This window comes from Heloderma suspectum, chromosome 2 (genome assembly GCF_057233095.1).
Source record: "Heloderma suspectum isolate Gila_16-S chromosome 2, 16-S_ref, whole genome shotgun sequence".
Lineage (NCBI taxonomy): Eukaryota > Metazoa > Chordata > Lepidosauria > Squamata > Helodermatidae > Heloderma > Heloderma suspectum.
In genome coordinates this window covers 259716249-259731767 of record NC_139459.1, presented here as the reverse complement: position 1 = coordinate 259731767, position 15519 = coordinate 259716249, and the positions used below count along the sequence as shown (strand labels likewise).

General features: G+C 42.2%; 1 protein-coding gene across 1 annotated transcript in view; it reads right to left on the bottom strand.

Annotated features, from left to right (window-relative positions):
• The window catches only part of CATSPER3 (cation channel sperm associated 3), a 45292-nt gene extending 33703 nt beyond the window's left edge, over positions 1 to 11589 (bottom strand). The window contains exons 1-3 of the mRNA XM_084829807.1: positions 11474 to 11589; positions 10457 to 10610; positions 2356 to 2595 (exon numbers count right to left, since the gene is read on the bottom strand). Of these exons, the coding sequence (XP_084685933.1) occupies positions 2356 to 2595; positions 10457 to 10610; positions 11474 to 11589 (510 nt within the window). The remainder of the gene's footprint in view (positions 1 to 2355; positions 2596 to 10456; positions 10611 to 11473) is intronic.
• Positions 11590 to 15519: the final 3930 nt, after the last annotated feature.

Below are 15519 nucleotides of genomic sequence, written 5' to 3'. Positions count from 1 at the left end.
CATGGAAGTTGAGATCCCCCAGGACTATCGTCACCAAGTCTGAGACCATCTCCGTCAGCTCAGGCAGGGAGTCTGATGGGCAGCGGGGTGGGCAGTACACCAACAGAATCCCTAATCTGCCCCGGGTATCCAACACAAGGTACAAGCACTCACGATCTGCACTTGAATGAGCAGGAAGCCTAGAGAGGAGAATCGAATTCCTATAGACTATGGCAACTCCCCCTCCCTGACCCTCGAGTCAGTGCTGGTGCTGCACTGAGTACCCAGGAGGGCACAGCTGGGAGAGAGTGACTCCTCCCATTTCCCCCACCCATGTCTCAGTAATACATACCAGGTCATCCCCCTCATCTACAATCAAATCATGGATGAAGGAGATTTTATTTTGGGCCGACCTGGCATTCAGCAGCAGCACCACCAGACCCAAGGGCAAGCTAGTAAGGCCGCCAGGAACCATCAGGTTGGGGGGAGACCCAGAAGAGGGGATAGCCATAAGGTGTCTAGCCTCGATTCTCCTCAGCTGGCTTGTTAATCCCCCAACACCATACCTCCCCCTACCCATGACCACGGTTATGGTGGCACCTCCCCGACCCCCTGAGTTGCTCGAAGGACTTCCCAGGCACATATAAAAATGTTAAGATGTAAAATATAAAACAGTATAAAAGAGAGCAGCAGCTAAGAGGGAGCAGAGAAGATCTGTGCTTGCCCCTTTCTTCCTGGTCTTTAAAACTGCTGCCCTCTGCTGCTGCTATTTGCTACTAGTAACTGGTTGCGGGTATCTGTGGAGAGGCAGCAGGTGGGTCTTTATATGCTCCTCCGTGTGTCTCCAAGTGCGACGCTGAACGTTGCACTTGGAGTGACGCCGGGGCACTGCCTCTGGCAGCCCCGCCTTAAGAACCTGCTTGTTGGGCAGGGGCAGAAACAGGCTCAGGGTCCACCTGGTGCAGCTGGTCCTCTTCCCCACAAGCTCATTCCCCTACATGTCAGTCAGCAGGGCCTCCTGACTCTCTGTGTAGCATTTTCAGGGGGGCTGGAGGGGCTGCCCTGAGAAGAGGTGGGCAAGGAAGTCCACTTCTGCCAATGCAGCGGATCCAGCTTAAATCTGGATCCAAGCCGGCATCATTATAATTACTTCATTCACAGAAGGAATTTCCTTGAGAGTACTTCAAAACACAAATCTTCCTCAGATGCATATTATAGAGTTTCATTTGTGAAATGGGCAGACATTAAAAATGTCGACAACTAGGAATATTACTTGATCCTGACATCAGATGTCAGCAGTGAGTACAGCAAACAGAACCCAGCAAAAAAAAAAGTCATTGGCACTATACGATTTGCAATCGTACCTGCTGACTGGGGAGTAAGCCCACTGAATGTAATGGGACTTACTTCTGCGTAGACACGTATAGGACTGTGCTGTTAGTCTGAAACTGAGAGCATTTATTTTCTTCCCTACTGATGAAACTTTGTGTGAGTTCAAACATGCTTCCCTCCCTTTTAAAAAAAAATATTCCCTGTCATCATCATCATGGTGATCACTCATAACGGAGTAAGATTGTCTTCCAGGGATAGAGTCTTAGCAGTGGGTCTGCAGGTGGCTGTGAAGGCCAACTCTGGATCCACACAGCCTCCCACAGTGAGGACATGGGTGTCCAGGTGGGAGGCAGTCACGGTGAGGGTTTGCTTGACGTGCCTTCCGCTGAGCTCATTCCTTCCCTTCATTCTGTACTCGTGCTTCTTCAAAGTCCATAGTGCCTTTAATATAGGCTGACCTCCAGTTGGAACACTCATGGGTTAGAGCTTCCCAGTTCTCAATACTTATGTTACATTTTTTTAGATTAGCTTTGATAATATCTTTAAATCTCTTTTGCTGTCCACCAATATTCTGCTTTCCATTAGTAAGTTGGGAATAAAGTAGCTGCTTTGGAAGACGATGATCAGGCATTCAAACAACATGGCTGGTCCAGCGAAGTTGATGTTGGAGAATCATTGTTTCAACGCTGGTGGTCTTTCCTTCTTCTAATATGCTAACATTAGTCCGTCTGTCTTCCCAAGTAACTTGCAGATAGAAGACAGGCATGTAAGGTGGGAGGTGGGCTAAAACCCATGCTAATGATCTGCATGCAAGGAGGAGTTGGTGGGTAGATTCAACACCGGGGAAGTATTCAAACATGTGATTCCCACCTGCACATTTGAATCCCGTTTTGAATAAAAAAGAATGGAATTAGTCCTGAATGGACAAGGGAAAGAAAACAGCTTATGGTGTTCAGGAGAAACAAGATGTTAGTCCAGAGCAGGGAGAGTAAAGCAGTATCTACAATATCTTTTTACACCACTAACAAAAGCACATCCACTTACCGTCATCCCTGGGCTATAGTAGATCAGTTTGAGAACCCGTAATGCCTGAAAGCCTTTCAGCACAGTCGCAACATGGTGCATTTTGGGGTTGCTTCTGTCAATGGTATACGGGAGGTAAGCGATGACAAGGACAGTAAAATCATATCGTTTATAACCATCCTTCCAGTAATTAATGGGGTCCAAATAAAGGTTCATCAGAAACTCCATGGTATAGATAGCTAAGATAATCAGATCTGATACCTAAAAAGGAAATAAAATGCATGTGAACTGTATTGTTAGAAGGAACATATTTGGGGACTGAGTTACAAAGGAATGTTCAGCTGCTGCTAAAAGCTACCTGCATTACCTAGACCAGGGGCAAGGAATGTGTGGCGCTCCAGATGCTGCTTGACTGCAACTCCCATCAGCCCTAGACAGGATAGCTAATATTGAGATTTGATGGAACTTGCAGTCCAATAACACCTGGAGGGCCACACTCCCCCATCCCTGAGGTAGGCCATAGGCTCATTGTTTCAAAAATAAAGAACTTCTGAAAGCATTGCATGAGTCCTTAGCATACAGAATACAACCAGATTCTTCAAAGCTTCTAAAACATAGCTTCTATTTTGTCAGATGTTTATTTGCTCACTTCTTGATGCAAGGTATGGTAATTAAAATAATATTGTTTTACCGCCTTTTTACAAAAAGGTAAAAGTTCAAGGCTGCCTTTGTAGAAGCATGATCTGCTTGTGGGATCTTACTTTTTTAGGGGGAAATGAACATCCTCAGTGATGTGGTGCATGGGATGGAAAGGACTGAGGCAAGGACTTATTAACCAAACAGGGATTGATTTTTCTAGTTGTAGCAATTGAGTGGAACTAGGATGTTTGATATGGGTCTGATGTATGAAAGATTCCATAAACAATGATCTGCAGAAACAAACTGTGAAGCCTAATGGGCATCAGTTCCCGTCAGACAAAATAGTTACATTTAATTTTCATGGAATGGTGACTGTAAAGTCAACACATGTTGGGCAAGAAAAAGAACAGTTCTCTGACTCTTACACAGTGGCCTGGTTCCCACATAACGAGAAGCCACTGTGGGTGAATTTCTCCATGGGGCTTCATGTTGCAATGGCAGCTGCCATTTTGAATATTGGCAAGCCACCTGCAACCTTAAAACAACACATGGGTTCTGGGTGGCTTGTCAACCACCACCACAACAACCTACCCTCACTGGGTTCACACATAACGAGAAGTGGGGGGGGCTTTGGACTGGCAACCTGGCGTCCACAGGTGCCGCAACTCACCATGGCAGGTAAGCCACGGTGGGCTGCAGTGATCATGCAAACCAGGTCAGTGTGAAACAGTAATACCTCTTCAAGAAATCCAGAGAAACAAAAACAACCAAAGAAAATCAAACATAATTTGACAGACAACAGCCTTACAGAGTAGTCTGGTGGAATAGCAGCCACCCAATCCATCCCAGGAAAATAGTCATGCCCTCTTAAGCTTGATGATTCATCTTCTCAATGAGTCGTTTAAAGGCTCCATCCAATTAAGTTACAAAGCTCTACCACTTCATAAGCCACCAAGGATTGACACCCAGGCCCAGCAGTGCTGGGATAGTTTAACAGCAGATCAAATCTAATCTGTAGCTTTCCTTTCCCCATATTCAGATTTCAGTACATGCCCATCAGGGCTCCTTCACACTGGGCTTTTAGCCTGCGATTGAGATTGCTCCTTCACGGAAGTTTGCAGGCCCTTTACATGACACAGTGATCATCCCAGGCATCTCCTGCACTAAATGCCCTTTGTTCCATTTTTAAATAGATCGCAGATAATGAGCTATCAAATTACTCTGTTGCATTCTGCTTCAGTTCCCTCCATCAAAAGAGTAAAAGCAGCAAGAAGAGGAGTGAGATCAATGAAAGATAATGGGAGACTCAGCTACAGGGGAGAAGGGGGAAGGGGAGAGGGGGAAGGAAGCGCGTGTAAAGAGCGTCAGTTGTGATCCTGCATTTAAAATGGAAGCAGAAAGCCCCGTTTTAAATGCAGGATTTTAGGCTGGTGTAGAGATGCCCTTACTCTTACATAGGGCCATGCTGAATGTTTGCAGGCAAACTTTTTCAACATGACAAGAGCATTAAGGGGGCATGAAATGCTGCCCCCAACCACTCAAAGATACCTTATTTGGGGTACACTTGAGGCTATTTGTAGCCATTTCTCTTTTGCTATTAATCTGGCAACATTTTATTCTCTTTCACTGCATGATTCCAGCGAATCGTGAGACAGGTAATGTGGCCTTCCCCAACCTGGTGCCCTACAACTCCCATAATGCCTTACCATTGGCCAAACTGGCTACGACTGATGGAAGTTGCAGTGCAAAATATCTGGAGCGAAGCAAGTTGGGGGAAGGCAGATATAATGAGTATGATGAAAATACATAGCTACATAGCTAGATTTAGCAAAGGGATGTTAAAAAGTCAATTCAAAACGAGGACAGAAAGCATTACTTCACTCTGAACAGGTGAACACATACATCCTTCTTCACAGCTTCCACCCCCATCACTGAAATATGAGGTGCTTTTGACAACTTACAGGCATGACTATAAGGTCATTTTGGTTCAACCCTAATCTTAAATTTAAATGGTATCCACTACATAATTTATTCCTGCTTGTGATTTTGAATACAGTTCTGCTTCTATGGTTCTGGCTCTGAGTAATGTAATAAGAAGTAGTTTTAAAATTATGAAAATTAGGAAGCAATACTTTCAGGTTTTAGGGAGTTATGTAAGATGTCATTAACCATTTATATCTAGAGTGTATTATGCTTGTGACAGTGAAACATGGTGACACAGTGTTTCATTGTTTAGGGAATTGTTTACAAGGAAATGGAGACATGGCAGTTTGGTTAGGAGCAAATTCTCATGGTACCCAGAGGATTGGGAAGAGGTCCCAGAATGTCATGATAAGGGACTGAAAAATCAGAGACAAGAACCCTAAGGAAACATAGGAACATTGAGTAGTATTCTATTATGCCCCTGTGCTTGCAGAAGTAACCACTCACATAATGGGACTTTCACACTTCTAAAAATAACCCAAAACAAATGGAAACATTCATTTCTGGAATGGCTTGATCCAGAAATGAGCATTTCCACTCGTTTCCTGGTTCCACAACGGAATCAGCAGAGCAGTCGCATTGGATACTGCCCATGGGAAGCTGCCTTAAACTGAGTCAGACCACGGGTCCATCTAGCCCAGTATTGTCGACACTGACTGTCAACACTCTCTGAGGTTTCAGGCAGGAGTCTTTCCTAGCCCTACCTGGCAATGACAGGGATTGAATCTGAGACCTTTTGCATGCAAGGTAGGTATTCTACCTCTGAGCCACGGAAGATTGGAAAATAGGCTGAGAAAGAGGAACTGCTGGACATTGTTGTCCAAAACACTGGAGGGCACCAAGCTGAAGAAGGCTGGACTAGACTGTGGCCAGAGAAGCAAGAACTAAGTAAACAACGGGTGGTAGAGACATGAGGTTGAACAAAGGAGGATCTAAAGAAAATGTAGAACTGGGCTGTGCACTATTGGCAGGATGGTTGTGGGCATGCAAGGGAGGCTCTGGGCATCAGGGACCTAAAGTGACAGAGATATGTGAAGTCTAGAGTCTATACTCTGATAGGGGAACTCTGCCAGTTGCGACTTCTCTAACATCACAGCATCATGATCTGTCAACCCTAAGGGGGCAAGAAGGGACAAAGTAGCGGCAGGGTAAATAGACAAGTGAGGCTGAATTTCACACATTGATTTCAACTAACTGTCCAATTCATTGGCTACCGGCACCCAGCAGAATGTGGATGCCTGTATCTTGTCCAGTCAGTCTTTATCTTGTTCATTCTCAGATTGCCAAGTCTCTACAGAGAACAATGTTACTGTGTGGCATATAAATGCTGCCAGCCAGCCAGCCATCCAACCAGCCAATCAATCAAACTATTCAGGTTTTAGTAATGTGTCTAAAATTTTGAGTTGCATTGTCAAACATTAAAAAATATCTCCTAGCAAGAAAGCATGTTCACATGGTATGCAATTATGCAACCTATGTCTGGATCAGATGATCATACACACATCAAGTGATCATGCACACATTTATTTTGACAATTCTTATACATGCAGCTATAATCCTGCAATCGGCTGTAACATTTGGAGGAACACAGATGACGACTCAAGAAATGAACTGATGTTTCCCAGGTCCAGGACTAAACACCACAAGGATATCACTTGGATGTAGGAAATAGTAAATGTTCCGTGTGTACATTCCATCATAGGGGTTATGCATACATTTCTATTAACTATCTCCAGTTCCCTGACCTACACTCACCATATGTTACAAGGTACACAATATTTCCTACACAGAAAGAACAGTGTAGAAGATTTGTCTTGTGAAGCAATGCTAATTCTTGGGTTGTGGTGTGTTGATGCACTGGAGTCATGATCCCATTGACGGTGGAATGTGATTAAGATCAATAGGCCAAGAAGGGGGAAATAATAGCAGAGACACAATTAATAGTAGTATTAATGCAACTGTGTCCTTTACGGAATAATAGGTGTGTTTCTTTTGGGAATATAGTACAAGTGTGGAAATTAAAATCCAAAACACTTACACATTTCCCTCAGTGCCCAAGGTCCAAGTAGAGGTTGCAAACTCTCCTTCTCAGAAACTTGGCTTTTAAAAAAAAAAAAAAAAGCTTCTAAAGTAATGAATGGACATCTTGACATTAGCCAGACTTCTTTTTTGGCTTCCATGCCACAGGAATATATAATTAAAGCTCAGAGGTTTGTGTACAGTAGCTGACTTCAAATAAGTAAAGACATTCAAGGTGTGTGAAAGATAAGTGCCTCTGAAGAGGAAGACAAAATCATGGGAGAGTGGTGATTAACAGCGTGAACGTTTTCATTTCAACTTCAGAATAGCGTTCAAGCCAGATGATAAAACAAGAATTCTTCAAATGCGAACAAATCATCAGGTAGCATGTAGAGCGCTAACAATACTGAGTACCCTGAGTACCAGTGTGCAAAAATTGTTGTCAGATAAAGCAGGTCTCCATCATATGAAATGTGCAATATAGTTTTCCACCAGCTTTGTGGAATAGATGAGATTTGTGAGGTTAATTAATGAGACAGCATGCATATGACAGACAAACACAGTGAATGTGTCAGGTTGGAGGGGAGGTGGGAAACAATTGCACCAGTGGGTGTATGCAGCATCAGATGGGGTGATATCGGAGGACTTGGATCATATTGATGTGCCAGCTTCAAGGGCAAGAAGCTAGCTGTGCGGACATCCTGTTGTTGAATTATGCCACCCTCCTAAAGTAAATGTAGAAGTCCCAGGCCTCACAGTAACACATATATGCACATGGTAGAAGTTTGTTGTTGTTGTTGTTGTTGTTGTTACTGTTAGTGTTATTTATTGTGTTTCTATACTGCCTTTCGAAAATGAACCAAGGTGGTTTACAAAAATGTCAGAACATAACAAACCATAATCAAATAAAAACATAGTAAAACATTAAAAACAACCTTTAAAACCCATAATGACCATAACAACTATGTTAAAAGGCATGTTAAAAAGATGGCTGAGGAGCAGGAAAAGGGGGAGGGGAGAAGAGACGGTGAGTTATTGTTCCAGGCTATGGGAATGCCAAACCTTTCAGCCTTCAATCCCTTGCGTTAATCAAGTCTGAAAACAGTCAGAAGATACAGCTGAAGAGGCAGGGCTAATTAATTCCTATTCTTAAAAGCTCTAGAAGTTTCTGAACCATACAGAGGCCACAAAAGAGAACAAGCAGTCGGCCTCCTTAGCCTCCTTCTAATTATTTCCTCAGCTGGGCAGTGCTGATAGTAAATTAGAAGATTTGGTGCAGACAATAAACTATGCATATATTTGACAACTGGGATTTATGGGAAGTACATATAGACCATTTGACGAATGCCTATAGCTACTGTAAAGACAAATAGCCTCTTCAACAACATGTGCAAAACTTGTATACATCTGATATTAGCAGGGAGACAGGTTTATCACCATTTACTGAGGTATAGTTCTCAAGTTTGTTCCATTACATGGCAGAATGTTAAGTTTTGAAACCATATTCATATGAATCTACCAAATCAGGTCGTTTAGTCAAGGTAAATACTAGTTTTCAATTAAATAACACAAGATATTAAAGCAGCCAAAGGCAGTACATAAATCTTTTGGACTCGGAGAACTAGGGACACACACAACACAGAATGAAAAGTCTAGGCTGGGAAATTTGGTCTATCATTGCTTCATAGTATCATGAAATACTTTTTACTATTTTACTCATTTTGCTCCCATTTTTAATCTCAGTTCTGTCCTCTCTCTTCAACCTTGCACATGCCCAACATACATAGTAAGTTTTCTGAAGAGCAAACATGTCATTTCTGTTTTCACTGCTAGGCCAAAAGAAATTTTCAATAGTAACAGCCAGCCACCAGGATCGGTGTTTGGCCTACCTTACAGAGTTAATTTAAATTTTACTGAGGCTATGTATGTGAAATGCTTTGAGTACTAAGACCAGGAGTGAGCAACATGTGGCCACCCTGATATGTTTGTACCTCCCAACATCCACCCACCAGTCACCAAATTTGCTGGGTTTTGCGGCAGTGGCAACAGCAGCAGCAGCAAAAAACTGTAGTTTGCTATTGAAATTCAGCAGCACGGGAGCCACAAAAATTTGTCAATTTTGCTCTAAAACTAGGCGCGGGGAGCAAAATCGTTCAAGCAAAATTGCTGTCTTGGCACATTTGGTGGTGCGATGGCGGTGGTGGTGGTGAGGGGCAACAGGACAGCTTCTGAGGGTTCCGGAGAACAGTGGAGCCTCCCCCCCATCTCCAGATGTTGCCCATTCCTGACTTAGACCCTGATTCACTTAAAGCTTAGTCATGACTAATGACCAAAGTAGATGCAACAACGTTCACACTATTGCATTAATGGCTTTAAAAAAGTATATTGCAGGCATGGTTCCCCCCACTCTGGACCGGGATGCTGGCATGGGGCTTTAATACTTTGTCCCCTCCATGATTCCGATCCATACTGGGGACCCCGCCCCTGTTATGTGCATGGGGGGAGGGATTCCCATCAGAATCTCACTGAAACCAATGGTATGTTAGTGACTTGAGGCCCCTTGCTTTTAGTAGAACTCAGTCATAATTAACCTTACCTAGATCTGAGCCTTAATATTTATGCAGGTCTTTCCCCCAATTAATAATTTACAGCATAGAGGTGGTCCTCCCGATGCTATTGGACTGCAACTCCTATCATCCCTCACTATTACCCATGCTAGCTAGGGCAGATGGGAGTTGCAATCCAATAACATCTGGAGGACCCCATGTTCCCAACCCTTGCTTTATAGAACAGTATTGACAGTGAACGTGCCCCTAAATTCTAGCTAGTATAATGTGTGAGCACATTTGAATCGTGTGTTCCACCAATTTGACAAAGCTGTAAAACAAGGTACTATCCACATATTGACTTGAAGCAGAGAGAGAAAGAAGGAGGAACAGAGTTCTCCTTTAAATTGTGAACCTTACACTCCCCTCCCCACCCCAGTTTATTCCTCTGCTCTTCTGGAAAAGAGAAAGGGCATCTCTACACGAGCCTAAAGTCCTGCATTTAAAACTGGGATTTCTCCTTCTGTTTTAAATGCAGGATCACGACGACTCCCTTTTTCACGTGCTTCCTTTTTCCCACCCCCCTCCCCCTCCTTCTCCCCGTATCTGAGTCTTCCATTATCTTTCATTGATCTCGCTCCTCTTCTTGCCGCTTTTACTCTTTTCATGGAGGAAAATGAAGCGGAACACAATGGGGTGATTTGATGGCTCATTATCTGTGATCTATTTAAAAATGGAACAAAGTTATTTAGAGCATTTAGTGCAGGAGACTCCTTGAATGATCGCGGCGTCATGTAAAGAGCCTGCAAACTTCCACGAAGGAGCAATCTCAATCACAGGATAAAAGCTCAGTGTGAAGGAGCCCAAAGTGTCTTCAGAATAATCAAGCAAAATAAGAAATCAAGACAGCCTTGGTAGTCTGAGACTTTTGTTACCTCCAGGAAGAAATGTGACTCATAACGAACTTTATAATCCGTTTCTACAGCCAAAAAGATTGCATTAAGTGTGATGGTGCTGATCATAATTGACTTAAACAGAGGATGGTAGAATATTGTCTCGATGAATTGATATAGATCATTGTCTCTTCTCCTGGAAGAGAAAGATAATAAGAGAGTTGAATCGATAAAACAGAGAAGATTCCTGTTTATCTGAGCAGTCAAACAGATCTCTTAAGCCAGCCAGCCAGTTGCTTATTCAAAGAAAGACAAATTCATACCATGCACTGGGGGTGGCTATGAGAAATGCTTTGGATTTATTTTTATTTATTATTTCAGAATTGTATACCTTTATGTTTAGTATTTTCTCAATCTAGGACAATTTTCTCTGTTGTTTCTTGCAAATATTTTATATTATTGTTGGTGGGGAGGGTTTAATTTTTTTAATTATTAATGTAAAAAGTTTGATATTGTCAAAATAATAATATTTTGATTATTGTCATCCCATATTTGGATCTAAAAACTTTTCTTTATCCTGGTTGCATTTGCTTGTTAGAGGAAGGGGATAGGTTTCCTAGCATCTTTTCTCTATGCTTGGTGCTAGGAACTACAAATTCTCAGAATGATATATGCTCGGGAGCATGCACATGGCACCATCAAGCATGCATGTGCCCACATTATGAGACCAGACAGAACGCTTGCATAACACCATTTCAATGTGTTTCTCACAACACCCAAGCAACACTCTGGTACAAAATTTAGGTATGGCTGGTGTAGACCAGTGTCAGATCCTCCTGCCATGGGAAATACCAAGCTCTTCACAGAGGATAATGACAGGTCAGTGCCTTACCACATCGTTCACTCCTAGGAAATGTTGTTCAAAATCTTTATCATTCTTAGGAAAGATTGCACCAACCATATTTTTTGTGAAATATGTGATTCAAAGTTCTGTGGAACACCTTCAGAGGAAAAAGCAACACATGAAGCAGAGCTGAAAGGACCTGACTGAAATCTTACCTGTATCCAAACAGATATTGTTTTACTTCAACTTCAGAGCCAGATTTAAAAGCCTCATAAGATAGCTTCTCGATAAGTCGATGATCTTCAGGCAATTCTATCACCTCCACAGCCATACTTTCAGATGTCTGAACTTCGCTTATGTAGGTGGGTGCCTGATTATAGATAGATGATTGATAGATAGATAGATAGATAGATAGATGATTGATAGATGATAGATAGATAGATAGATAGATAGATAGATAGATAGACAGACAGACAGACAGACAGACAGACAATCTCCTTAAGCAACACTGGAGACTAGAACGAGAAAGCTCAGTTGAAAAAGAACTGAATTTCCTATGTGACCTCACAGAGTGTACACTGATACAGTTCTAGAATGGTACATACAAGAGCTAGAATGAATATGAATTCTGATTTGAAATAAACGTACAGGGCAGAATTATGAACTAGAACAAAATAGCTACTAAAAGAAAGATAGGGAAACACAGCAAGGTGGTGTCTTAAACAGTTTAAATCAAAAAGAACTCAGAAATCCTTAAAATGCCTACTTGGAATTAGGGATTGGGGAGAATTTCATTTGGTCCACATTTTTAAACGAACCAACCTAATTCCCACTTCTTGGAGTAATATGCAGATTGGAGCACAATTATTCTTCAGATTGTGCACTTCTCCAAATTTTGTGATGCGGTCCTTGGATCCAAATTTGCATATATTAGGGAAAGTTTACTACAAAAGGCATGTATTAGGAAAATTGTGTACACAATGAGTATGCTTGGGAAAATTGCATTTGAAAATAAATACAAATGTTCTTGCGTTCTTAAAATATAGTTCGCAGACTGATAGACTGAAAATATACTGATATGTCTCCCTGCTCGGAAGTTCCATTAAAAATGGGGCTTCAAGGTACTTGTGATTAGAACTAGGGTATTAGATGACTCCTAAAAATAGTAGGATCTAAAGAACCACAAAACTAATTACCATCTGCCCAAGAGGACTTAGGATTTCTCAAAGAGCAGCACCCCATTCCACATGGCAAACTGCCTTTGAAACTGAGGCTACTTACAAAAGTAGTTTATGATATGACATGGGGTATATTTGCTGTCCAATGGTGTGGGGGGGGGGGAAGAGAATTTTAAAAAATTCACTGGACATGCCTTAGATAAGGCTGCCCCAAGATATTCTGCTGCCTGAAGCAGAACCCAAAATGATCCCCCACCTCTGCCACCTGCCACTGACATACTTATGCAGTTGGTCCAGTTTACTTGCCAAGCTTTGTCTATGAAGGCTAGATGGAGTGTACTGTTTGTTTGTTTATTTATTTGATTTGGCACTCAGGACGACTTACAGGCATAATAAAAATGGATTAAAACAACAACATACATTAAAATACAATAAAAATGTAACAATTACAGAATAAAAAATAAAAAACAGCACCCATACTTCCTCTGCATAGGCCAGCAATAGGATTGCTATGTTGTTGGTTCAAAGTATCTCAGATTTGCCAATCAACCTGGACTGATTGGTTCAGACTTGTGTGCTACTGAGCCCAGGAAGGGCAAGGTTGAGGCAGAGAAGGGACAGAAGAGAAAATTAATAATAATAATAATAATAATAACAATAACAACAACAACAACAACAACAACTCCACAAGAAAAATGATAAATGATTTCTGATAGCACCTCAAAGACTATGTTTAAATTGGAAGAGGAACAGGGAGATGTCCTAGGTTTATAAAATGGGTTAAACAACCCTCACATAACCCATGGTCTGTTTTAAGGTTATGCGAGGATTGTTTACCCCATGCATAACCCACGCTCACCAGGTTTGCATTACACGACAACCCCTGAGCAGGGGCTGTATATTCAAAATAGTGCCTACAGGCAACATGGCATGTCATGGGTCCAATAACCCACAACGAGCCACACCGTGTCATCCAAACCCAGTCTCGGAGAGAGCAATACTATGGCACGCTAGACATTGTTGAACGGGCCATAGGATATGCTCATTTCCAGGAAATGACCTCGGAGCCTGTGCTCCAAGGTCAGTTCCTGGAGAACTGACCTCCCCGCTCATCTGTGCTGCCTCGGAGGCAGTGCAGAGAAGCCCCATCCTCCACACTCACAAAAGGAGCGCGGAGCGACTGAAAAGCGGTGGGGCTGGGGGGTGTTCCGGGGCAGGGAGAGCGGAGCTGTGCATACGACACATCCAATGTGTCGTACAGAAGCTTCCTCTCCTGGTCAGCCCCCCGCTGCTAGACAGCCAATAACGGCTGTCTAGTGAAAAATAGCAAGGCAGGAGAGGTGCGGAGGGAACTATCCCCCCGTGCCTCTCCTGCCTTGCTTTGGATAGGCGGTCGCCTCCAAGGTCGGAGGCAGTCGCCTATCTAGTTAGGATTGCACCCTTAGTTAGATTTCCCCAACCTTCCATACATGTTGGACTAAAACTTCCAGCATGACCCAGGGCTAGGGGATGCTGGAAATTGTAATCCAACACATATGGAAGGCACCACGTTGGGGAAGACTGTTCTAAGTTCAGAGATCCAAAATTGGTTATAGGTTTGGATGACAAAAGACTCACAAAAAAGTAAGTGGCCCTGGAAGAGCAATTTCCAGGGACTCAAAAGGATGATTGTATTATTTCTGCTTAGCAAAGGAGGGGAGTCTAGGCTTTAGGTGGAGTTTAAAGTACTTGCTAAGGACACTTGAAACCTCTGAGCTCTCCATAGCCAACTGGTAAGTGACAGGAGTGTTGTTTGATTAGATTAGGAACTAATGTTGGTAACTAGCGATTTCAAGAGATCCCACACTAGAGTATAGAAGGTCTGCAATACCCTTATCCATTTTAATGGAAGGTGTAAGTGGGGAAATTTCAAGCGCATTTTGCCCTAGCTTGATCTCTAGCCTTCGTTTCCAGACAAAAGAGAACTTTTTGAGCCAAGGTGTTTGTGAAAGGAGACACAAAATAGCAGTGCGATAGTGTTCTCCTGCCAACAGTAGCATTATTGACTTTAGTACAGAACAAATCTCTCCCCGGATCTCTCATCTTCTACTGAATATCGGTGTGGCTTGCAACGCTGCCTGCAAAGCATATGTAACAATGGGAAACCCCAACAAGTACAGCTGTGCTTCCAGTGCTTCAATAGTTTTGAAGATAAGGACCAGAGCCTTAATTCTGGTGCATTAGATGTGAATATACTTTCACCCACTATTAGCTTTGGTAATTATCAAAATGGTTTCCTGTGTCATAAGTGGCAATACAATCTCAGTTCTGTACTAGTCTTTCGGGACAACCTATGGCTTTTCTTCCTATGCCTAAGAAAGCTAAGGAGTAACAAACATGAAACTTAACGCACAAGTGTCCATATCAGATCTGTATAGCTGTTGTCACTGATTTCTCACAAAAAGGAACAAAAAATCATACCATGCTGAAAGCAAACACCCTGAGATTCTACATAACAAATCCAATAAAGTATGGGACATCTAGCAACCCTAATACAGGGATTTGTTTTAGGAGGGCATATATAAATATGAACTTTATAAATCTAAGAAATTCCAGTAAGTAGTTATTGTTTATGTTAAATCACTTTGTTACACATATGTACAATAATGATACAGAATAAAAATAATGCATGAACAAATTACAGAACTCAATTATTTTCATCCCAAACATTTTTCTCACTCAAACATTTTTCTCTTAAAACACAGTATGTGTATGTGTGTGTATATATATAAATTCCACAGCAGGCTGCTTAAAAACAGCACAAATACTTATCTTCCAAACAGCTATTTTAGGAAAGTTATCTAAAAAAAGACAGTGTTTCCTTAACCCCAGACTACAATCCTAAACACACTTTCTAGGGAGTAAGCCCCATTGAACATAGATGGACTAAAACCACGTAGGGGGCAGAGGTGTATTTGCAAGCTCAACCCACAATATCCAGAAGTACGCAGGATCCTGTTCAGACCTTTGCAAGTTTAGGTCTGAAAAGGGTTTCCAAGTCTGAAATGTAGAAACTTTCAAACTCAGGTCTGAACAGGGTTTCT